The following is a 25,917-nucleotide window of genomic DNA, read 5'->3' on the forward strand; positions in this document are numbered from 1 at the left end:
CCACAGTGGGTGTGGAGCCTACTTTATTTTTTTTTTTAATATTTTATTTATTTATTTGACAGCGCGAGCAGGAACACAAGCAGGGGGAGTGGGAGAGGGAGAAGCAGGCTTCCCGCTGAGCAGGGAGCCCGGGGCTTGATCCCAGGACCCTGGGATCGTGACCTGAGCCGAAGGCAGACACTTAATGACTGAGCCACCCAGGCGCCCCTGGAGCCTACTTTAAAAAAATAGTTTAAAATTAAAAAATTGCAATGAGTGAAAAAAGAGTAGGGAGAACCTATCAAGTGAAATGGATGTGAGGGAGAGAACAAGAGCAAAGCGTGGACCTTGTTTGGATCTTTATTTGAAGAAATGCATCTGTAAAGAAAACAAATTGAATAATTTGCACTTTGGGTATTTGACATTTAGGGATTTATTAAATTTTAGATGTTAATGGAATTAACTTATGCGTTAGAGATTCTTGGTGAGGTCCTTAGGGGTGAAGTATGTCTGGGATTAGCTTTAAAACAGTGGGAAGAAAAGGAAGAGGAGTTTGGGGTAGGAATGAGCCATTGTAGCCAGGTAGAAGAATGGTCATTATTCTACTCTTGTGTATGTTTGAACTTTATCATAATAAAAAAAATAAGAGTTGAAAGAAATTTTAGAAAGTCCATTTCGGCTACTTTATATTTGTGACAGCCTGGACAATTAAGTTCTCAAAAGCTGTTTGTAAAATGGAACTGGTTGGTACCTTTCTGTTTCTGTTGGGATTAGCCACAGAGGTGGCTTTAGTTACTTTCTCCACAAAATTGGTTCAGACTAGGTCTTTTTTTTTTTTTTTAAAGATTTTATTTATTCGTGAGAGACAGAGAGAGAAGCAGAGAGAGAAGCAGGCTTCCTGCTGAGCAGGGAGCCCAATGTGGGACTCGATCCCAGGAGCCTGGGATCATGACCTGAGCCGAAGGCAGACACTCAACCATCTGAGCCACCCAGGCGCCCCAGACTAGGTCTTTGAGCTGAGCTGATGATGGGGAGCTTTAGGGAGAAAAGCCCTTTCCCCCAGTGTTGCCTTACTTCCTCTTCAAGGTATAGTCAGAGCTGCTGTTTCTATTCTTTGCTGTCATTATCTTTGGTTTCCAGGAAATGCTAGAGCATTTGTCTGCCATTCAAGGCCATTCCCTTTGGGAAGGGGAATACCTAGCCATCTATTAAATCTACCCATACCACTCCCACCTCAAATGCTGTTCTAAACAAGAGTTTACTCCGTACCGCCACTCAGCCCTTCTGTCTGGCCTACCTCCTGCATTCCCCCTTCCTTTTTCACTGTCTTCCTTTCCACCCTTCTTAGGGTGAGCTTTTGACTCCCCATGTCATTAATTGGATTTGTCTTCTCCCTCCCTCAATTTCAAGACCCTCTGCTGTTTAAAACTGTACTCAAGGGCGCCTGGGTGGCTCAGTCGTTGAGCATCTGCCTTCAGCTCAGGTCATGATGCCGGGGTCCTGGAATCAAGTCCTACGTCTGGCTCCCTGCTCAGTGGGAAGCCTGCTTCTCCCTCTCCCACTCCCCCTGCTTGTGTTCCCTCTCTCCCTGTGTCTCTCCCTGTCAAATAAATAAAATCTTTAAATAAATAAATAAATAAATAAAACTGTACCCAATTCTCAGGGCGCTTAGCTGGCTCAGTCGGTGGAACATGTGACTTGATCTCAGGGTTGTAAGTTTGAGCCCCAGGTTGGATGTTGAGATTGCTTAAAAAAAAAACATATTCTCCCCTAAAGAAAGAAAAATCCCCAGTACCTGTCCAGACTGTGGTAGGCAGGATAATGGCCCCCCAAAGATGTCCATATCCTAGTCCCAGAATCTGTGAATACATTAGGTAATGTAGTAAAAAGTTATTAAGGTTGCTAATCAACTGACCTTAAAATAGGGAGATTATCCTGGATTATCCAGGTGGGCTCATAATTCGAGGGCAGCAGCAGAAGAGAGTTGAAGGGAGATGTGACTGTGGGAGAATGGTCAGAGAGATACAGCATTGTTGTTTTGGAAGATGGAAGAAGGAGGCTAGAATCGAAGGAATACCAGGCAAGGAATGCAGCCTATAGACTCGAGGGAAGAAGATAAGCCTCACTCTGACGGTATTAAACAATCTGCAAGTACAGAATAAAGAACTTGTTTCCTGGAACGATTTGAGTGTGAGCTGCTGATCTGATGCCCCATCGCACTTCAGTGTATGTTTTTTACAAAGACATTCTTTTATATACCTATAATATGACCATCAAAAATCAGGAAGTTACAATTTACACAGTTCTGCCATTTAATCCTCAGACCCTATTCAAGGGTTGCTAAGTGTGCCTATAATATCCTTTATAGAGCCAGTTCAGAATCCTATGTTGCCTTTAGTTGTCATGTCCCTTTAGTCGTCTCCCCTCTGGAACAGTTCCTCAGTCTTTCCAGGCTTCTGAAAATTACACCAACTCGGGTTGGTCTGATGTTCCCCCAGGACTGGGTTCAGCATTATGCGTCTTGGGCACGAGCACTGCAGAGGTGACGCTGCACTCTTCCTGCTAGGTGTGTGATGTCGCCTTGTCCCACTGCTGATAGGATTTACTTTGGTCACCTGGTTAAACTAATGTCTGCCAGACTTCACTGTGCAGTTGCTCCTTAATAAGTATCTTATGCGGGCAACACTTTGAAATGTCACTTGCTCCTCACCAAGACTTTGATTTATATCAGAATGGACTCATGCTTTATTATATTCAGTGGATTATAATTCGTAACTATTATTTAGCTTCTGATGTTTAATTTGTTCCAAATTTGGCTGGTAGGAGCTTCTTCAAGTTGGCACCTGTGGCCTTTTGACATGTCCCTACCATTCTTTGAGCACTTTTTTAATTTTCTGGCACAAAATGATCTAGGTTCACCCTTCCAGGCTGTTTATAAACTCATGAGGTAGGTACTCTTATTATCACCCCCATTTTAGAGATGGGGAATCCTAGGAACAGCTCAGGATTATGCAGCTAGCTAGTTGTGGTGCCAGGATTGTGAATGCAGAACACAGCTTGAGCCTGAGCTGTCCCCGCCCCCCACCCTTTTGAGGTAATTTTAGATTTGCGGAGACTGCACAGAGTTCCTGTTTACCCTCCGCCCAGTCTCCCTTAATGTTAACAGCACAATGACTGCAACCAGGAAATTCACACTCACACGGTGCCATTCACTGATTTTGCCAGCTTTCCCATTAAGGTCCTTGCCAGTCCCAGACCTCACATTGCATTTTGCTGTCATGCCTTAGTCTTCTCCAATCTGTGACAGTTGCTGTCTTTACCTTCATAACCTGTCACTTTTGAGTAAGAGAACTGGTCTATTAATTTGTAGGATGCCCTGAGTTTGGGTTTGCTTGTTTGTTCCTGGCCAGACTGAGGTGATGGGAATAGCACGGGTGACACTGCACCCTTAGTGCAGCACCTCAGGAGACAGTGACTAATGACTGGGGAGGCACACTTTGATCATTGGCTTCAGGTGCTATCCACTAGGTTTCTCCACCATAAAGTTACTATTTTTCCTTTTTGTAGTTACTAGTTACCTTGTGGGGAAATACTCTGAAGCAATGCAAATGTCCTTGCTTTTGCTCACTAATGTTTGCATCCATTTTTGTCTACAATTAGTACTGTGGTGTTTGCCTGCCTATGGTGATTTCCATTTTCCATTATTCCTTCTACAGGAATTGAACTACTGTAAGGAACTGTCCCTCCTCCCCCTATGTTTACATCTATTCGGTTTATTTATATCAGAGTGGACTCATAAGTATTTTATTCTGTGGCTTGTCATCCACCACAGATTTGACCACTGGGTGCTCCTTCAAGTTGGTTTCTGTGTCCTTAAGACAACAAGCCCCCTCCTTTTTGGGGCACTTCCTTACTCTATGGTACCACAAGATAGTCCAGGCTCATTTTATACTTTCTCTGCTCTAGATCTGGAATTCCTCCAGATCTGATTCCTTCTACTGAAGAGTGGTATTTAGAAGCACTGTATGTGCCTGTTACTAGGGTGTCACTGTGTCTAGGTCCTCTAAGCAGACACAGCTGGGAAATACGCGCGTATATTCTAACCCCAGCATTCACACACTGCAGCCTATTTATTTCAGCACCTATCTGTATGTGTATTAAAAACCATGAGTCCATACCTCCAATCCCAGTCCAATACCACAAAGTTCATTCTTGCTTTACCACCTTTTTGTCTGTAGCTTTTCTCCAACAGTGGGAAACCTGGCATGACCAGAGATCTGTAACCATACTGTCCCTACTGGAAGAGGGAGTGGGGAGGATGCTGCATTGTGCTTAGCCTTAGAGGATGGGGTTTTGACAGACATGAGGGAAAGTCATTCCCGGCAGAGAGTAGAAGCTGGCGGGCAAAGCATGACGATGTGTGGACCTACAACAGGAAAGGAACAGATCCCAATGGGCCTCAATTTAATGCAGCATGTAGTTCATGAAGGGGATTTCACCTGCGGCACATCAATTCAGTTTTTTTCTGCCAGGCAGTGGAGAACTGCCTGACATTTTGGATTAGGAAGTGGCAGAACCAAGGCTATGTGGGCTTGAGATCCAAGAGCAAATGGACTGGGTGGGGGGGGGAGGATGAAGCTAGCATCATAAGACAGGGTGCTAGAGGCCAGCACAGTAAAGGAGCATAGAAAGGCATAGAAGAACCAACAGAATTTGGTAAATGGCAGAAAGTGGAGAAGGTAAGGAAAAGGAAGGAGTCAAAGTAATAATGCTCCAAACCTGTGTAGTTTGGAGAAAGTGGTACCATGAACCCAACCCCAAAAAGTGTTCTCTGTAAACTGTTTTCCCCTTGAGGGCACGTACAGGCTTAACTACCCTGTGACCACAAAGCCTGGTAAAATACCCTGTGACGACAGGCCTCAGTCAGCTCTCCCTTACTACCTGATCTCAGCTCTCGGCCCTCCTTCAACCCCACCAAATCCAAATGCCTTCAACACACGGCTATGACAACCATCCTTCCATGGCCAGCTGCCCATCACCTAGGACACAGCTAAAAACCCTCTCAAGGCCCTCCACGAGCTGGCCCCAACCTCCCTTTTGGGTTTATCTTGCATTATAACCAGAGGAGGCCACTCACCCTTCCCTGCTAACTTGGCATCACTTGGGTCCATGCCCTCTCAAGCCCCACTGGTCCCCGGCATCCCCTTGAGTTCTTACCTCAACTGGGAACACCCTCCCCTACCTGCCTGACCCCTCCTGAACCTGTGCAAGTCATCCCACCACTTGCTGGGTTAGATGCCCCTCTTCCCAGCCCCACAATGCTACCAAAATGGCCAGTCCATCTTCTTCCCCTAACCCATACGTTTTTGGGGGCAAAGACATGTCTTGTTTACCACTGGCCCCAAACCTGAACCTGTGGCACCTTCCTGGACATACTGCAGGTGTCCAAATCCCTGATGAAGGAAAGGAAAGGGCAGACAGTCACCGATCTCTCTCATGCCTCACTGTACCCTCCCATCCCCCACCACTCAGCTCCTTCCTTCAGAGCTTAGCTCATCAACACAGCCTTCTCCACCTCCCCCCACAGTCTCCTTCCAGCTGGCCTGACCCCTGAGCCCACATCACTGTTGGGTCTGTCAGCCTCGGCCATGTCTGAGCAGGCCAGCAGAGGTGCCCAGACAGAATGGGCGGGTGCGGATGCCCCGAGCCCCAGCCCTGCCTGCCATGAGGTCTTGTCCAGGAATAAGGCTGGGGAAGGCAGCCTTGTTCTCTGCTTCTGAGTTCTCCACTCCTCCTGGCGGATTGCAGCAAGTGGGTAATGAGGCAGGGGAATTCTACCACCAGGTTGAGAGCCCAACCTCCTGGGGCCTCCTGTGCCTCGTTGCCCCGCCAACCACTGAAACCCTCAGGCTTCTGAGCTAGAGCCAGTGCCATGCTGCCTTCTTGCTGGTCCTTTCTCTCAGAGTCCCCAGGGATGGATGAGTGAACAACAACACAAAGAACCACAAGAAAACAGAGCCACGCACTAGGCCTTGTCCATAATTATTACTATAATGATTTACAAAAAAGGTTTTCAGGCAACTGTGTTAAATTATTGTACATATCTGGGAGAGGGAAGTGGGGGTCCTGGCCACAGGGTCAATGAAAACCTCCTTCATGGGAGAGGTGGGAAAAGGAAATGTGCCCCCCTTACTCCTTCTAGGTCTGACTTCAGATTAAGTGGCTTCCTCTCAACAAATGGAAGACCGTTAACCCTTTCCTATCCAGGGCACTAAGGTAAAGGAGAGGGAGCAGTGTCAATGAAGTGCTTTGAAGGGAGACCGCAATAAACTGGCCACCCGGACCCCATGATCCTCTGCCCTGGCTCCAAAGGGTCTGATCCCCCCAGACCCTTGGCTGGGGATGGAAGACTGCCCAGTCCTCAGCCTACACCAAGGCATCCACCTAGGAAGACAGGAGCACTGAATGCGATAGGGTAAGGGATGCCTAGGTGTGGCACAGGAAGCGGTGACGCACCAGTGGGGAGCTGCTGGCCACCCCTCCACCCATGCCTCAAGGCCAGCTACGCAGGCATCCAGGCACTCTGGCTCTGGGTGGGATCCTGGCCTCGGAGCCTGGGGAAGCAGCCCCAGGGGTCAGAACGAGACCCTGCCAGGGGAGACCCCTGGAAAAATCCAAAGCTGGGCTCCTCAATTCCTAAGTTCCAGCTCATGACTCCATCCATGCAGCTAAATGTTACTGTGTGCGTGTGTGCGCGTGTGTGCGTGTGTGCGCGTGCGCAGGGGAGGGCTGCAGGGAAGCATGGCTGCCCCATCTGCCCAGGGTTCAGGGCATGCAGGGGACCCTAAGCCTAGGATGTGAGCCCAGACCGGAAAGGGGTAAGGGCTCTGACTCCCCTTTCCTCCCACTCTCCCAACACGCTACACCTCTTCGGGCACTAGAAGGTTTTACGATGAATAGCACGGGAGCCATCCTCTTCATACTCCTTTTTGGATACCCACATCTTCTTAAAAGTATCGAGCGAGGCCAGGATGGAGCCACTGTGAGAAGGGAGGGATAGACTCTTGTGGACCCAAGGGTTCGGCCATCGACCATTTCTGGGCACTCAGAGCTCCATCTCCTTTACCTGGGAGGGAACCCACCCCACCTGGCCTGGGCCAATGGTCTCCTCCCAGAGCCCTCCCCGTGAGCCCCGCCTCACCCGATCCACGTGGAGTACAGCCGCTCCTGAGGGGCCGAGATCTAGAGGGAACAAGCAGCAATGTAATTGTCCATCCCACACGGCAGCCCCCACCCCAGCCTTGGGAGCCTTTCCCCGAGGGCCCGAGGCCAGGTAGCAAGTGTATCAGCTGGGAGCAGTGGGAGCAGCCGGACACGGAGGAGGTGGCCGAGCTGAGCTGGGAGTGAGAGGGTGTCGAGGTGGCATTTGTCCTTTCCTCCCCCACAGTCAAGGTTGCCTAGCACCCCCATGCCCCCTGGGGCTCCCTGTAACCTCACCTTGATTTTGACATCCTTTGGGGCAAGCTTCTTCACTTCACTTAGCAATCGGTCACCGAAGCCTGTGAACACAAGGCTGGCTGAGCCCAGGGCCCACATCTGAACCCCCTTACCACTAGCACCCCCATCTCTACCCTCTGGTGTCCCCAGCTGCTGCCACCCTTCTTTTACTAGTTCTTTCCAGGATCAAGGAGGGGGGCAAGCGACCCCAAGGGCAGGAAAGAGCACCATGCCTGAGGTGGGCCCAGCTTCCCCAGAGAGCCAGTGTGAGAGGGAACCCCGAGTCACACAGCTCAGTCTGGCTCCTGCGCTCTTCCACCCAAAGCAAAGTCACAGGTAAATGACAAATCAGGGGAATATCTACCATTTCTGCCCATCACAGAGGCAAAGATCACACGCAGTGCTGGGAGGGCCCTGGGGGACTCACTTTGGCGGTATCTACCAGATAACAAGAACCTATGCCCAACCCTCGGACTCAGCAAGTCTCCTGGGATTTCCCCTAGGGATATTCTTACTGCGTGAGGTTGTCCGATGGAGCATCTCTGTGCTTAGAGATGGCTGCAACAACCTCGCAGGCCATCAGCAGGTCAAGGGGGAAACGGCACATCCATTCAGCGAAATGCCACATGGCCGTATGAAAGGGCTCACATGGATGGGGAAAGACCTTCCAGATATGGGGCTATGTGACAAATACATGGTGTGCAGCTCGGGGAGCGTGTTATGATGGGTGTAAAAGCGGGAGCAAGGGGAACGCACTTTCGCTTACACCTGCACCGTGCTGCTGAGCGCACAGCTGAGGAACCTGTACCTGCCGGGGGAGGGGGCAGGGCGACCAAGACAGTGGGGAAAGGGAGACGTCATCTCACACATTTCAGATCTTATGTGAACTTCTCACCTACTTACAAAGTCAATAAAATTTAATTTTAAGCCTTTCTCTTAAAAAAATAAATGGTGAGTACCAAAAAGCCAATAGAAAACGGGCCACGTCCCAGGCTCCAGGGAGGGGGGTGCGGTCTGGGTCCTGATGGTACCTTAGTCTTGATCGCCACCTCCCAAATGGGGCTACCTTTGAAAAGCGTAGAGCCACCCGAAAGCACAATGTTGGCGAACAGCGTCCGGCGAAGGTCCATGTCAGACTTGTGGATGGCGAAGGCCAGCACCTCGTGGAGCCCTTCACTCTCATCGCCTACCAGGTCTGGCTGGAACAGCAGCTCAGGGGCCCGGAACCGCGCTGGCCCCACCTTTGGAACACAAGATTGAGGGGGCCTCTTCTTCCTCCAGATAGCATCGTCACCGCCGCCCCCCCCAGTGCCGGGCCGGGCAACTTACGTCGAGCACGCTGCCGTCTGGCAAGGTGTACTGCACCTTCTCCGCCTCCAGAGCCTCCTCCTTCTGCGGGCTGATGGAGAGGTAGCAGGCTCGCTGCGGTGGGCAGGGACACAGTGCTCAGAAGGCTGCAACCGGGAAACCCACACCCGGGGCTCAGCCTCACGCCTTGGTGCCGCCACCTCCCGCTGCCGCACCCAGCCTGCCTCCACACCCTCCGGCCATCTGTCACCTCTTTGATGGTCCGGACAACCTCGAACTCGGCTGAGGTGTGAAAGTCAACTCCTTCCTTGCGCAGCAGTAGCCGGAGGTAGCGGGAGACATCACGGCCAGCAACGTCCACGCGCATGATGGAGTGCGGCATGGCAAAGCCCTCGTAGATGGGGACGGCATGAGTGACCCCGTCCCCCGAGTCCAAGACCACTCCCGTCGTGCGTCCTGTTGCATACCTGTCACCAGGTCAGCATCCCTTCACCTCAGCCACTGAGGCACGGGGCCCTCCTCACCCCTGGAAGGGACCCTGGGACATGGGCATTATCGGGTCTGAAATAGGGACCTGAGGAACTCCCCAAAGGAACAGTTACCAGGGGGCTGTTTCTATGGGCAAGTGAGACATGAGCAGGAGGATGGCCGCAGGGAGGACGGGGACCCAGGGGACCCCCAGGGCTTAGGGAGCACTCACAGGCTGAGCACGGCCTGCATGGAGATAAACAGGGCTGGCACGTTGAAGGTCTCAAAGAACACCTCTGCTGCCTTCTCCCGGTTCTTACTTGGGTTGAGTGGAGCCTCCGTTAGGAGAACAGGATGCTACAAGAGATGGCAGGGTTTAGGCACGCGCAGACAACGTGCTAGGCCCTAGAAGGATCTTCCCAGCCGGCCAGCCCCCCGCTGTGAGCACAGGCTGCTTCAGCCTGCCGTCCTGCCCGAGGGCAAGAGCCCACTGTCTGTCAGCAGTTCCCCTTCCAAAGATCCCGCTTTCTCTGGAGAACTCGACTTGGCAGCCACCGACTGTGCGGACCCGCATCCACGCCACGAAGAGGCAGCAGGTGCTAATAAAATCCAGAGGAAGCGGGGCAGCACAACCAGGAAGGAAAGAGCAGTGAGACTGCAGAGCGAGGGCAGAGTGGGGAATTCGGGGCTGCCTGTCACACCTCCTCGGAGAAAGTCTGCAGCTGGTCCTTGGAGTAGACGTACTGCCAGATGCGCTCCATGTCGTTCCAGTCCCGTACCACGCCGTGCTCCATGGGGTAGCGGATGGCCAGCAGCCCCCGGTGCTCCTGTCGGGGAGGGTGGGAAGGTCAGCCGGAGCGCCGAGCCCCTCTCCAGCAACCGCTTTCCGCCTTCCTGGAAGCCACCCCTTCATCTGCCCTGAATAGAACCACCACTGCTTCCTGGGTGTCCCCAAGCCTGGTGGCAGGTCCTGCACTCAGCACAGCCTCCTCTGTCCAGCAGCAGCTTCTCAGGCCCTCAGGGCCCAGTCAGCTTCAACTGGCAAGGGACAGCGAGGGTGGCGACGTGCTCCCTCCAATGCTAGTCCTCCCCTTCCTCCCCTGGCTGTGCTTCGGGGGCTTCTCTACTTGCCACCAACATGTTCTCCTCTCTTTTCCCCTCACACTGCCCAGTTTCCTTCCCACCACTCTGCAGTGACTGCTCTGGAGCCAGGAGCCGCCTTGTGGCCGATCCCACGCTGTTCTCTCCTGTGGTCACCTGTGGCTCACTGCTCCTTCCAGCTTTTCAGCCACTGCTCACACGTCCTGCACGGACCTGCCCTTCGGTGGGCCCCCAGAGCGTGCCCCCTTTCACCAAACACCACTGGACCGCTCTCACCCACAGCCATGGCTCCTACCGACCCCACCTCCTGAGAGGCCCGCATCTCTGCACCCCTGGCTCAGCCCCCCCCACACTGTGTCCCCCCGGTGCCTAAACTGCACTTGCTGCTGCCCCCCTACACCTCCGCTCCTCCCCCCGGGGCCTCCTCTGGCCATGCAGCATTTAGACAAGCCACCCCACCTGGAGTGTAAGAGGTGGCCCCATGACACTCATTTCTATCAGTCATCAAGTCTGAGGGATCCAGACTCTTAAGTCACTTTTTAATCAATTCTTCCCTCTGTAGCTTCCAAATCGCTCTACAAGACAGGGCATGAAGTAGTCTGTTCCCCCATACAGGAACCCTTGTGCCATCTCAGGGTGTTTCCGAGCTGAAGCCTTGAGAGCCCAGGAAGATACCAGACAGATGGCCCCAGAAAACAGATTCCCTCTCGGGAGGTACAGGTCTGACCACGAGCTCATGTTCCCGGGATTATGAAGACCCCAAGCCCAGGCAAAGGCAGGCTCCACAGGTGTTACCTCTGCTTTTGGTCCAATGAAGAGGTCCCCCTCCAGGGCTCCAGCCATCACTCGCATGTGCTTAGGGCGCCCGACACTGCAAGGACAGGTCGAGTCAGCAAGGTGGGTGGGGGGCGTGGGTGAGCCCACGTCCAGGAAAACCAAAGTCTAACTCTTGTGGTCAAAGGGTAACTGCTCCAAAGCATCTGGACGTGGCCACATGGCAAAGGCCAGAACCCAGGCCTAGGGGATAGGGGCCTACATAGCAGGCCTTGGCAGGATGGCATGCTCAGGGTCAGAAGAAAAGGTATCCTTTCCATTCCTCACCCCCCCCCCCCCAGAGAGGGCGGAGAGCTCTGGAATCTCGGCCCTTCATGGTCCAGCCCTGGCAGAGGGTCAGCTTCTGTAGCCACAATGACTCAGCCCACACTCTCAATTACAGAAGGGCAGGGCTGCTGCCACTGTCTACAGGCCAAGGTCCCAAAGTTGGGTCATGGCTCCCTTGTGCACCTCTCTCTCATTCATTTGGTCCTGCCCCTGCCCACTGCCAGGGCTTTCAGAATACAGATTCAGTTCTTGGAAGACTGGACGGACGACCTACCATTCCAAAATTTGCCCCAAGTTCCCTGCACATCAATAGGAACTTTTAATTGTACCGAAGTGGGGTTCAGAAAAGAAAGCTGAAGCCCTACTGAGTGCTTGGTGCTCCAAGCTGGCCCTGTCCCCAGACCAGGGGTGGGGTTCTTGGTATAGCCAGCCACTTTGGGGCCCCCCAGTGCCCCCACTTAGGCTAATCCCTCTAAAACCTCCAGGATTTGAGAAGAAGCACCACCCAGGGAAAACTTCCCGATGGGCTACAGTAGCCAAAGGAGCACTCCAGGTTTATTCCGTGCTTTCCCCCCTTACCCCTGCTGTCACCGGCTCTATTCAGGGAAACACTCCCCTTGACTGAAACCCATTATTTTCTAGAGTTGGAAAATAAACAAGCCCTGAAAGAAACATTTCCTGGGAGGAAAGGATGGCTGTGCATTAATATTCCACTCTTTCTCCTCTGTATTTGGGTTTTTCTCCCAGAGCTGTCTCCCTTCCATTCTTGCTGCTGCTATGCCACCCTGTTCCCAACAGAATGCTGGTGGCTTCTCCTTCCTTCCTGGCTCAAGGAGGGACCAAATGAGACTTCAAAGAGGAGGAAGCCCAGAGCACTTGTCTTGTCCTTCCAGAGCCGGTAACAGCATTAGCCTCACAAGTCTGATGTTTTCCCTTATAGGTGGGGGGCAAGAGTTGGCTTCAAAGAGAGCTGTGACAGAGAGCCAATGTTCTTCTAGGAATCCAACAAAAAGGTTAGGGCTGCTGCCTGAGCAACACTTACTAGTTTGGGAAACAGTATTTGGGAATCTGGTCTCCTGCAAAGCCAGCCTTGATCACCCCCGAACCCTGCAAGGAAAAACAATGTTTAGCTCCTGACATACACCTCCAGATGAAGGCAGTGCCCTGCAGTAGAGAGAACTGGCTGCTCCATCATGGCAGCCCGGGGAGGAAGTCTGAGATCCTGCCAAGAGGGCAAGATCATTTACAAGGACACCAGGGATTCACAACTCGGGGGTTATTTTGCACCCCTCCTCCCAAATGTGACAATGTCTGGAGACTGGGGAGGGGAGAGCAGGGGGAGAGGGCTACTGGCACCTAGGGGGTAGATGCCAGGGATCCTACTAAATATCCTACAATACACAGGCCAGCCCCTCACACACCAAGAATTATTTAAAACTATCTATCTACGTCAATATTGTGGAGATTGAGAAAGCATGAACTACATCCTCCTCTGCACACTCTAGGGTCAGTTCTAGGCAGGAGGAATCCCTAGCAGCATAAGCTACTCCCCAAAGTCATCTAGAAGCAACCTCCAAGCACAGTTTTTTTTCAATAGCCCCTGGCCACCCCCACCTCCCATCCCAGCAGACATTGACCACATACAGGACCCACCCGGGGAAGATCACTGTGTACACAGTGACAACTGGCACCTCTCTTCAAGTGGCTTCTCCAAAGACTACAGGTAAAGAACTTGGTCCCACCACTGCTCCAGCATGGAAACTAGACTTAGGATCTTAAAGGGAACCTGGTATCTAGAAACCTCCCACTAATGAAGGAATCAGCCTCTCAACCTCACTTCCCACAGATCACTGTCACAACCTTTTGGTGCAGTGCAGAAATAAACATCCTCGCGTTAGAGAGGAGAGGCTGGAAGCCCACGGGGACCAGGAAGGTTGTCCTCTGAACTCCTAAGCCTGTTGGTTAGCCTAAGTGAATGATCTGCCCAAGAAAGGAAGTGTCCTAGTTCCTCCTGTAGCCTATTGGAGAGGACCTCCGAGCCCAGTTCTAGCCTTCTTATTAAACATCCCCTGCTGTGATTCAAGGAGCCCACGTGGATACTCCGAGGGAAAAAAAAAAAAAGCCATTCAGGATTACATGGGGGTCATGTGGGAGGGAGACACATCCCAGTAAGAGGAGTGAGTCATAATCAAAAACTCCAAGGCACACACAGCTCAGGCAAATACCCAGCTAGGGGCAGATCTGTAGATCTCCTGCCTTTCATTTTCCTCCCATGGACTGGAAAGTTCTGAGGTCAGAAATCCTGAGGGCAGCTGAAAACATGCTGAGCCCCATTGCTGAAGGACAAGGCCACAAGGAAGCCAGGCAACTTTTCTCTGAAGCTTCCAAACCATTATCCCAAACTGCTATGGGTCTTGGGAAGAGTGGTCCTGAACTCTCCCCACTGTCCTGCTAGCTGTGGAATTTCTGCTCAGCACCGGCAAGGAGTACTTAAGGAGAGGGTCAAAGCAGCCAAGTGGCCAACCAGGTGATGGTGGATATGTGGTTGGCAGAACTTAAAATATATATATATATATATATATCCCCCCGCCCCCCCCCAAAGAGCCCAGTAGGGCCTGTCCACTCTGGACACTCTAAGAGTTGCAGCCTCTTGGGAACTGCTGTTGTGGAGGTCACCAAGCGAACTCTCCCTGAAAGATCAGACCAGCACTGTGCAAAAGGACAAATGCTGTCTCTCCTCTTCTATGAGGAGGGGCACCCAGAGCCCGAGAAGAGGGTAAAGGGGCTGGGGCCGAAACCTAACCACTGACCCCCCTCTCAAGCAAGAAGAGTTCAGAGTGCGTCCCCAGGCCTGACACACGGGTGCATGGCTGGGCCGTCAGGCTGTCACTCCAGCACTTCCGATGCTGATCAAGTGTCGCTAGACAGATGGATCCCCTGCCTCTCCAGTACCTCCCCGCCGGGCTCGGGGGGGACGGGGGGGGCGCTTCGGGCAGGAGTTCCGCTGCACCGGTGTAGGGGCTGGCCCCAAGGCCCAGGCGACAGAACCAGCTGAGCAGGAGAGCCCTAGGCGGACGTGGAGGGCGGGCAGTGCATGGAGGACTAGTGGAGACTGGCGGGGGTCCCTCCCGGCGCCGCCGCATGCGCCCCCGGGGGCAGGGCGCCCGTCCTCCCCCCGACTGCCGGGCCTCACGTTGTCGATGACCACCGGCTGGTTGGCGATAATGTCGTAGGACTCCATGGCCCGGCCGGGCCGGCCCTGCCCAGCGCGGGGCTGCAGGAGGGACCCGCGGGCGTGCGGACCTAGACCGCGGCCGCTCTAGACACGGTGCCGCGCCCCTCCCATCCCGCACGCGCAGCTTACGCTAGCCCCGCGGGGCTTGGTGGAGGGCGCCCCCCCACCCCGGCCAATCACCGCTCCCATTCGTGCGGATTGACGGCGAGCGCCCCGGGCCTGCTGCGGGCAAGGGGGCGGGGCCTCCGGGTGCTGACCAGCCAATTGAGGCCTCCTGGAAGTATTGCCGGGGCGCTTCCAAGGTAGGCTGCGCCGTGTTTTGGGGGGGGCGGGGTGACGTCATGGCTCGGCTTTTAAAGGGGACCCGGGCAGAGTCTAGGGAGTTCTGAGAGTCACCTGTCCTGGAAGACTTCGTTCCCGAGCGGCAGCACCTGCGACCACGCTACTTCGTGAGCGTGTAGTCCACGAGGAGGCCGGGGCTGGGTATTTTACCCAAGGCATTTCTTTACCGAGCACTGGGGAGAATCCTTTTCCATGTAAAAATTACAGTTCTGTGGTAACTTGGTAGCTGGCGTTAATCGAACACCTGCTGTGTGTTTGCGGAGCACTTCTACCCATTTTACATAGATTATATTAAATCCTTGCACTAACTGTCAGGTAGCTGTATTCTTATTCCCATTTCGCAGATGTGGGGATAGAGGGGCCTCACAACTCTGTGACTAGCCCGGGGCTATCCAGCTAGCAACAGCTGGGGTCAGCATGCCCGCAGCCTCCAGCGCCTCTGGGGTCTGTAGCCGCAACGGTGCAAGGGATCGAGTCCTAAATTCATTTACCAAACTGAGCCATGGTTATTTGCTTCTACTTACACCTTTCCCACTAAACTGTGAGATTAAATTTGGTAAAGGTGAAGCACAACATTATACAGAAAAGTGCAGAAATCACATTTCAATGAATTATTACAGTGTGGGCACACTTGTCTAACCATAACTGAGTTTAAGAAACAGAGCATGACCAGCACCCCAGAAGCTACCCGCTCCTCAGTCGCTGCCCGGCTCCTCCTCCGAGGTGACTGCTTTCCTGAATTGTAACACCAAAGGTTAGTTTTGCCGATTTAGGAACTTTATGCAAATGGAATAATAAGTATGCATTCATAAAATGGGCCAGTGTGCAACCATCAAAAATAATGAAGTTTTATATAATCTCATATGAAACACATCAGGACATAGGGCTAAGTCAAAGCAAAGAAAGCCAGACACAGTGTCCAAAATGTTTTATGTGTGAGAGTCTCCAAAAAGTATATGAGGCAACTTCAGGGCTCACATGGGAAAGGGACCACGGGTAAATGTGGGTGAATGAAGGGGGAATTCTTTTTTTTACAATATAATTTTTTTTTTGCTATTGAATTGTTTTTAACTTGTTCATGTATATATTTTCCCCCCATCTTTTTTATTGTGGCAGAATACACACAACATAAAATTTACCATCTTAACCATTTTTAAGTGTACAGTTGAGTGGTATTAAATACATTCATAATGTTGTGCAACCATTACCATCATTCATCTCCAGAACTCTTTTCATCTTGTAAAACTGCAACTTTGTACTTATTAAACAGTAACTCCCCATTCCCTCTCCCCTCAGGCCAGGACAACCACTGTTCTACTTTGTTTCTATGCATTTAGATACCTCATGTAAGTGGAATCATATAATAGTTACCCTTTTGTGACTAGTTTATTCTACTTGGCATGTCCTCAAGGTTCATCCATGTTGTAGCATGTGACAGGATTTCCTTTCTTTTTAAGGCTGAATAACATTCTATTATATGACCATACCACATTTTGCTTATTCATTCATCTCTTGAGGGACCTTGGGTTGCTTCCACATCTTAGCTACTGGGAATAACACTACCATGAACATGGGTGTATAAATGCCTCTTTGAAACCCTGTTTTCAATTCTTTGGCATATATAGCCACATATAGGGTTGCTGGATCATATGGTAGTTCTATTTTTAATTTTTTGAGGAAGGGCCATGCTGTTTTCCATAGCAGCAGCACAATTTTACATTCCGAACAACAGCCCAAGAGGGTTCCAGTTTCTCCACATTCTCATCAACACTCGTTATTTTCTGGTTTTGTTTTTGTTTTTGTTTTTAGTAGCCAACATAATGGATGTATGGTGGTATCTCATCATCGTTTTGATTTGCATTGCTTTAATGATTTGTGAGGTTGAGCATCTTTTCATGTGCTTATTGGCCATTTGTATATCTTCTTTGGAGCAATGTCTATTCAAATCTTTTGTCCATTTCTGAATCGATTATTTGTTGTTGAGTTTTAGGAGCTCTCTACACATTCTGGATATTAATCCTTTATCAGATATTTGCAAATATTTTCCCCATTCTGTGGATTGCCTTTTTACTCTGTTAATAGTGTCTTCTGATGCACAAATTTTTTGCATTTTCAGGAAGCCCAATTTGTCCATTTTTGTTGTTGTTGTCTGTGTCTTCGGTTTCATATCTGAGAAATCATCACCAAATCCAATGTCCTGAAGCTTTTGTCCTGTTTTATTTAAAAAAATTTTTTTAAGATTATTTATTTATTTATTTTAGAGAGAGCACGCACATGAGCCAGGGGAGGGGCAGAGGGAGAGGGACAAGCAGACTCCCTGTTGAGGAGAGCCCCATGGAGGGCTGGATCTCAGGACCCTGAGATCAGAGTCGAAGTCAGACGCTTAACCAACTGAGCCACCCAGGCACCCCTTGCCCTGTTTTATTTTAAGGATTTTATAGTTTTAGTTCTTATATTTAGGACTTTGACCCGTTTTGGGTTTTTTGTATATAATGTTGGGTAAGGGTCCAACTTTATTCTTTTGCATGTGGATATCCAGTTTCCCAGCACCTTTTGTTGAAAAGGCTGTCCTTTCCCCATTGAATGGTTTTGGCATTTGTCAAAATCGTTTGACCACATATGTGAGGGCTTATTTCTGGGCTCTCTGTTCTAGTTCATTGGTCTGTATGTCTGCCTTTCAGACATATTACTTTTTAAATGAAATAAAAAAAAACTGAAGTGGAAAAGTATCTGCATGACAAACAGCCAAGCATTTATGAAAGAAGTGCTAGGGTTCTGCTTGCGAAGAAACTCCATGAACCCTGGGCAGCAGGGGCAACAGTGCTGGGGGAAGAGTGGCTGAAAAGGGCCCCCAAAGTACACGTTATTGAAGGCTGTAGAGCAAACCCAGCTACAGAGGCAGGAGGGCAGGCTCATCAATTATCCTCTGAGACAACCATGAAGAAGAAGAGCTCAGAAACCTTACTTTGGAGGGAGAAAGGGACAAAGAGAAAGAAAAACCGGGAGGGGCAGGAGAGAGTGATAAGGTGAGAGAATCCCCCACACCTGCAAGGCCAGCCACTCCCTCCTTGCTCCTTCTAGCTCCTCTCAGCATCTCCCCATTTCTTACCTGGATGGCTCCCTAGCTCTTAGATCTTCTCAATTTCAATAAAGACAAAAGTTACCAATGCAGGTCAGTTCTTAGCACGCATGGAAGAACCATCGGATAGGGTCTTTGGGGATTTCCCTGAGAGACAGACCCCAAAAGAAAGACAGAGAAGATGGAATGCTCTGCCTGATGCTACCTCCTCATCCTTTCTACTACAGATACCCAGCTGTGGCCACCAATGATTTGAGAAAAATTAGTTACCAAACAAAACTATTAACGAAATACTGTCATCTAAATTAACTGAAAATTGGATGAGTTCGTGCTGTAGCCTGAGTGCTTCGCCTTTGATTTCTGTTGGATTTCCTTTTAAGATCTTATCTTATTATTTCCTTGGGCACTTAGGATGGAAGATTGAGGTGACCTGAAGAGTAAGATGCCTGGGTGTAATTTACTATCTTCAAATCAGAACCCTATCATTCTGTTTCATTTTTGTGTATCTCACAGGTGAAAACATAGGGTCACCTTGTTATACATTGCATTTTCTTATGCTCTGTGAAATAGAAATGACACACAGTAAACTGCATATATATAAAGAGTACAGTTTAGTGAATTTTGACATATGAATACACCGTGAAACCATTTTCCCCTATCAGGATAATGAAGATATACATTGCCCTGCAGTTCATCAGGCACCTTGGTAAGCCCTTCCTTTCCTCCCCCTTTTGCTCCTTTGTCCTTAGACAAGCACTAGCCAGGACTTTCTGTACTATAGATTAGTTGTCATTTTCTAGAATTCTCTATTGTATATGATTACATGGTTATGCATAATACAGTATTTATATATTTAAATATATATAATGAATTGTAATATAGTGGGATTTTAAATTGTATATAAATAGACTACATAAATGGACTCATCTGTATGTATTTCTTTTGTTGTCTGACTTCTTTCACTCAGCACATGTATTTTGAGATTGCTTCATGTTATTGCGTGTAACATGTTTGTTACTTTTAATTGTTTAGTAATTTTATCTTATTTTAATTTTATCTTATTTAAAAAATATTTTATTTTATTTATTTGACAGGGAGAGAAAGAGAGAGAGAGAGCACAAGCAGGGGGAGCGGCAGGCAGAGGGAGAGGAAGAAGCAGGTTCTCGGCTGAGCAGGGAGCCCATTCAGGGCTCCATCCCAGGACCCTGGAATCATGACCTGAGCTGAAGGCAGATGCTTAACTGACTGAGCCACCCAGGTGCCCCAATTGTGTAGTAACTTTAATTACATGGACATACCACAATTTGTTTATCCATTCACCTATTGTGAGTATTTGGAGTGTGTCTAGCTTTTACCTTTTGCACATAAAGCTGCTATGACCATTCATGCATAATTTTGTGGGCATATGCTTCATTTCTCTTGGGTAAATACCTAGAAGTGGAAAGGCTGGATCGTATAGCAAATACGTGTATAATGTTTTAAGAAAATGCTGTTTTCTAAAGTGTTGCCCCATATTACACTTTCACCAGGAGTGTATTGCTCTACATCCTCACCAACATTAGGTATTGTCAGTCTTTTATTTTTTATTTTTATTTTTTTAAAGATTTTATTTATTTGACAGAGAGAGACACAGCGAGAGAGGGATCACAAGCAGGGGGAGTGGGAGAGGGAGAAGCAGGCTCCCCACCGAGCAGGGAGGCAGATGCTTAATGACTGAGCCACCCAGGCGCCCCTATTGTCAGTCTTTTAAACTTTTAGCCTTCCTAACAATTTTAATGTATATTTCTCTAATGACTAATAATGTTGAGCATCTTTTCATGTGCTCATTTGTCATCCATATGTCTTCTTCAGCAAAGTGTCTTCAACTCTCAATCCCATTTTTAAATTGTCTATTTATTATTATTATTTTAAAAATATTTTATTTATTTGAGAGAGAGATCATGAGAGAGCACAAGTGGAGGGGAAGGGCAGAAGCAGGCTCCTGCTGAGCAGGGAGCCTGATGCAGGGCTCCATCCCAGGACCCCGGGATAATGACCTGAGCAAAAGGCAGACGCTTAACCAACTGAGCCACCCAGGCACCCTGGTTGTCTATTTATATTAAGTTGTGTTCTTTATGTACTTTATTTATTTATTTATTTTTTAAAGATTTTATTTATTTATTCATGAGAGACAGAGGGAGAGAGAGAGGGATAGAGAGAGAGAGAGAGAGAAGCAGAGGGAGAAGCAGGCTCCCAAGGAGCGGGGAGCCCGATGCGGGACTCGATCCTAGGACCCTGGGATCATGACCTGAGCTGAAGGCAGGCACTTAATCATCTGAGCCACCCAGGCGCCCTCTTTATGTACTTTAAACACAAGTCCTTTGCCAATATGTTTTGCAGATATTGTTTCCCAATGTTTGGCTTGTCTTTTTTTTTTTTTTTTGTAACAGTGTCTTTTGAAGAACAAACATTTTGTTTTGTTTTGATGAAGTCCAAATCTAAGGTCGGTAAGAATTCCTCTTATATTTTATTTTAGAAGTTCTAGTTTTAGCTTTTACATTAAGGTCTAGTCTTTATTTTGAGTTAATTTTTCTGCATGATATGAGGTAAGGGTTAAGGTTCATATTTTTTGCCTATTGTTATCAAATTATTCCAATATTATTTGTTGAAAAGAATATATTTTATCCATTGAATTGCCCTAGCATCTTTGTTATTAACCAATTGACCTTATATATGTGCATTTATTTCTGGACCTTCTACTTTGTACCATTGATCTATATGCCAATACCACATGTTCTTGTTTACTATAGTTTTATACATCCCAAAATTAGGTCATGTAAGTCCTTCTTTGTTCTTCTTTTTCAAGTTGTTCTGAACCACTTGAAATTCTTTTTTTTTTTTTTTTTAATTTGACAGAGAGACACAGTGAGAGAGGGAACACAAGCAGGGGGAGTGGGAGAGGGAGAAGCAGACTTCCAGCTGAGCAGGGAGCCCGATATGGGGCTCAATCCCAGGACTCTGGGATCATGACCTGAGCCGAAGGCAGACACTTAATGACTGAGCCACCCAGGCACCCCTGAACCACTTGAAATTCTTGGTCAGTTGTTTTCCATACAATTTTAGGGTCAGCTGTTCCATTTCTACAAGGAACCCTGCTGGGATTTTGATTGGTTTTGCATTAAATCTACCAATCACTTTGAGGGGAATTGAGATCTTAACAACATAATGTCTTCTTTTTTTGTTTTTTTAAGATTTTGCCTATTTGAGAAAGAGAGAGAGCATGAGCAGGGGGAGAGGCAGAGGGAGAGGGAGAAGCAGACCGCCCCCCCCCCCCCCGAGTGGGGAGCCTGCTGTGGGGCTTGATCCCAAGACCTGGGATCATGACCTGAGCCAGGCAGACTCTGAGATCACAACCTGAGCTGAAGGCAGATGCTTAACTGACTGAGCCACTCAGGCACCCCCACATAATGTCTTCTGATCCATAAGCATAGTATGTCTCTCTCCGTATTAGGTCTTTAAAATTTTCTGATTATTATCATTATTTGATAAGGCATATTCTTTAATCCCCGTCACCTATTTCACCCATCCCCCAACCCACCTCTCGTCTGGTAATCATCAGTTTGTTCTCTATAGTTAAGAGTCTGATTCTTGGTTTCTCCCTCTTTCTCTTTTTTAACCTTTGCTCATTTTTTGTTTGTTTCTTAAATTCCACATAAGAGTGCAATCATACGGTATTCATCTTTCTCTGACTGGCTTATTTCTGTTAGCATTATAGTCTCTTGCTCTATCCATGTTGTTGCAAATGGCAAGATTTCATTCTTTTCTTTTTTTTTAAGATTTTATTTATTTATTTGAGAGAGAGAGAATGAGAGATAGCACGAGAGGGAAGAAGGTCAGAGGGAGAAGCAGACTCCCTGCTGAGCAGGGAGCCCGATGTGGGACTCAATCCCCAGACTCCAGGATCATGACCTGAACCGAAGGCAGTCGCTTAACCAACTGAGCCACCCAGGCGCCCGGTTTCATTCTTTTCTTATGGCATATATCTATCATCTATCTATCTATCTCACATCTTCTTTATCCATCCATCTGTCGATGGACACTTGGGCTGATTCCATAATTTGGCTATTGTAAATAATGCTGCAATAAACACAGGGGTGCATGTATCCCTTTGAATTAGTGTTTTTGTATTTTGGGGGTAAATACCCAGTAGTGTGATTCCTGGATAATAGCATAGTTCTATTTTTAACTTTCTGAGGAACTTCCATACTGCTTTCCACAGTGGCGGCACAAGTTTGCACAAGTGTTCCTATTTTTCCACATCCTCACCAACGCTTTGTTGTTTTTTAAATTTAATTAATTACTTTTTAATTTTTTAATTTATATTTTTATTTTTTTTGTTTTTTGATATTATTTATTATTTTAAGAATTTTTTGGTGTATAGGTCTTATATTCTTTCATCAAGTTTATTGCTAAATATTTTATATTTTTGATGCTATTATCAATAGTATTTTTAAAATTTCAATTTCTGATTGTTTAATGTCAGTATCTAGAAATACAATTGATTTTTAAAAATAGATTTATTTTTTAGAGCAATTTTAGGTTTATAGAAAAATGATGCAGAAAGTAACAGTTCCCATATACCTCTACCCCTTACCCTCTTTCCCCTATTATTTTTTTTAAAGATTTTATTTATTTATTTGAGAGAGAGAGAGAGAATGAGAGATAGAGAGCACGAGAGGGAAGAGGGTCAGAGGGAGAAGCAGACTCCCTGCTGAGCAGGGAGCCCGATGTGGGACTCGATCCTGGGGCTCCAGGATCATGACCTGAGCCGAAGGCAGTCACTTAACCAACTGAGCCACCCAGGCGCCCTCCCCTATTATTTTTTTAAAGATTTATTTATTTGAGAGAGAAAGAGTATGTGTGCCCATGCACTAGTGGGGGGGAGGGACAGATGGAGAGAATCTTCAAGCAGACTCCCTGCTAAGCAGGGAGACTGACTCAACTTGAGGCTAAATCCCACGAGCCATGAGATCATGACCTGAGCCAAAATCACTAGAGGGACACTTAACTAAGCCATCCAGGCACCCCTTCCCCTAGTATTAACATCTTGTTTTAGTGTGGTACATTTGTTATAATCTATGAACCAATATTGATGCATTATTATTAACTAAGGTCTGTAGCTTATACTAGGGTTCACTGTTTTGTACATTCTGTGGGTTTTGATAAATACATAATGTCATGTAATCACCATTACTGTATCATACAGAATAGTTTTATGGCCCTAAAAAATCACCTGTGCTCCACTTATTCATTCCTCCCTCCTCCTGAATCCCTGGCAACCTGATCTTTTTACTGTTTGGTTTTGCCTTTTACAGAATGTCTTATAGTTGGAACCATACAGCATGTAGCCTTTTCAGACTGGCTTCTCTCACTTAGTGTTAGACATTTAAGTTTCCTCTATGTGTTTCTGTGGCTTGATAGATCATTTCTTCTTATTGCTAAATGATATTCCATTGTTTCAATGCGCCACAGTTTGTTTATCCATTCATCTATTGAAGGATATTTTAGTTGCTTTCAATTTTTGGCAATTACGAATAAAGCTGGTGTAAACATTCATATGCAGGTTTTTGTGTAAATGTGATTTCAACTCACTTGGGTAAATACCTAGGAGTGTGATTGGTGGATGGTGAACCTATGCTTTTTTGTAAGAAACCACCAAACTTCATTCCAAAGTGGCTGTACTATTTTTTTTTTTAGGATTTTATTTATCTGAGAGAGAGTACAAGCAGTGGGAGCTGCAGGCAGAGCAAAAAGCAGGCTCCCCGCTGAGCAAGCAGCGAATGCGGGGCTCAGTCCCAGGACGCTGGGATCATGACCTGAGCCAAAGGCAGACGTTTAAACTACTGAGCCACCCAGGTGTCCTGTGGCTGTACTATTTTACATTCCTACCAGTAATGAATGAGAATTCCTGTTGCTCCACATACTCACCAGCATTTGTTGTTAGTGTTTTGGACTTTAGCTGTTTTAATAGCTGTGTATGGCATCTCATTACTGTTTTAATTTGCAATTCCCTAATGACACATGATGTTGAGCATCTTTTCACATGCTTATTTGCTACTTGTATATCTTATTGGTGAGGTGTTTGTTCAGATCTTTTGCCCATTTTTAATATTTTTTTTTAGTTTTAAGAATTCTTTGTATATTTTAATTAATTAATTAATTTTTAAAGATTTATTTATTATTTTAGTTAGAGAGTGAGCAGGGGGAGGGTCAGAGAGAGGGGGAGAGAATCCTGAAGCAGACTTCCCACTGAGCATGGAGCCCAACATGGGGCTCAATCCCAGGACCCCAAGATCATGACCTGAGCCGAAATCCAGACTTGGCTGCCTAACCAACTGACCCACCCAGGCATCCCTATTTATTTATTTTTTAAGTAGGCTCCATACCCAGTGTGGGGCCAAGATGGGGCCCAAACTCACTACTCCAAGATCAAGACCTGAGCTGAGATCAAGAGTCAGATGCTTAACCCACTGAGACATCCAGGTGCTCCAAGAATTCTTTGTATATTGTAGATACAAGCCCTTTATTACATATGTGTTTCAAAAATATCTTCTCCTAGTCTGTGGCTTGTCTTTCCATTCTGTTAATACAATTGATTTTTAAGTATTGACCTTGTATCCTGCCACCTTACTAAACTCATTTTTTCTTAGGATTTCTTAGAATTTTCTACGTAGATGATCAAGTCAACTGAGAATAAAAACAGTTTTACTTCTTCCTTTCTCTTTTTTTTAAGGGGGGAGGGGCAGAGGGAGAGAGAGTTTCTTTTGTTTTGTTTTTTGAGAGAGAGAATATTAAGCAGACTCCACACCCAGCCTGGAGCCCCATGTGGGGCTCTATGTCACTACCCTGAGATCATGACCTGAGCTGAAATCAAGAGTCTAACACTTATTAACCGATTGAGCCATCCAGGTGCCCCTCCTTCTTCCTTTCTAATTCATATGCCTTTCATTTCTTTTTATTGCCTTATTGCATGGGTAGACCTTTAGAACAATGTTGAATGAAAGTGGTGAGAATGACATTTTTGCACTGATCCTGAGATTAGGGAGAAGGCATTTTGCTACGATATATGTTACTGTAGATTTTTTATAGATGCCCTTTATCAAACTGAGAAAGTTCCCTTTATTTTACATCAATGGGAGTTTTATCCTAAATGATGGTAGATTTTGTCAAGTGCTTTTTCTGCATCTAATGTGATGATCATATGATTTTTCTGTTAATGTGATGAATTACAGTTACCTATTTTTGAATGTTCAAGCAGCCTTGCATTCTTGGAATAAGCCGCACTTAGTTGTGGTATGTTAGCCTTTAAAAAATACTGTTGGATTCAATTTGCTAAAATTTTGTTAAGAATTCTTACATCTTTGGGGCGCCTGCATGGCTCAGTTGGTTAAGTGTCTGCCTTTGGCTCAGGTCATGATCCCAGGGTCCCAGGATTGAGCCCGACATCGGGCTCCCTGCTCAGCGGGAAGTCTACTTCTCCTTCCTCTGCCCCTTCCCCTGCTTGTGCTCTCTCTCTCAAATAAATCAATAAAATCTTTAGAAAAAAAGAATTCTTGCATCTTTTATGAAAGATATTAGCCTGTAGTTTTCTTTTATTATAATACCTTTGTTTTGGTATTAGGATAATGCTGGTCTCATAGAATGAGTTAGGAAGTATTTCCTCAGTTTCAACTTTTCAGAAGAGTTTGTATAGAGTTGATGATGTTTATTCCTTAAATATTGGTAGAGTTAACCAGTGAAGCCATCTGGACTTTGAGTTTTCTTTTTC

At 47.4% G+C, this 25,917-nt stretch overlaps 1 protein-coding gene across 1 annotated transcript; it reads right to left on the minus strand.

Annotated features, from left to right (window-relative positions):
• Positions 1 to 6,005: 6,005 nt before the first annotated feature.
• On the minus strand, positions 6,006 to 14,862 carry ACTR1B (actin related protein 1B). The gene is made up of 11 exons (XM_025868954.2): positions 14,648 to 14,862; positions 12,497 to 12,561; positions 11,149 to 11,224; positions 9,954 to 10,079; positions 9,485 to 9,609; positions 9,035 to 9,251; positions 8,806 to 8,898; positions 8,543 to 8,717; positions 7,477 to 7,538; positions 7,181 to 7,221; positions 6,006 to 7,019 (listed from the first exon to the last, which is right to left on the minus strand). Exons 1-11 carry the CDS (start codon positions 14,693 to 14,695, stop codon positions 6,917 to 6,919), a joined length of 1,131 nt encoding a protein of 376 aa, XP_025724739.1. The 5' UTR covers positions 14,696 to 14,862; the 3' UTR covers positions 6,006 to 6,916.
• Positions 14,863 to 25,917: the final 11,055 nt, after the last annotated feature.

This window comes from Callorhinus ursinus, unplaced genomic scaffold, assembly GCF_003265705.2.
Source record: "Callorhinus ursinus isolate GAN/ISIS: 27379988/994484 unplaced genomic scaffold, GSC_fseal_2.0 scaffold10, whole genome shotgun sequence".
Classification (NCBI taxonomy): Eukaryota; Metazoa; Chordata; class Mammalia; order Carnivora; family Otariidae; genus Callorhinus; species Callorhinus ursinus.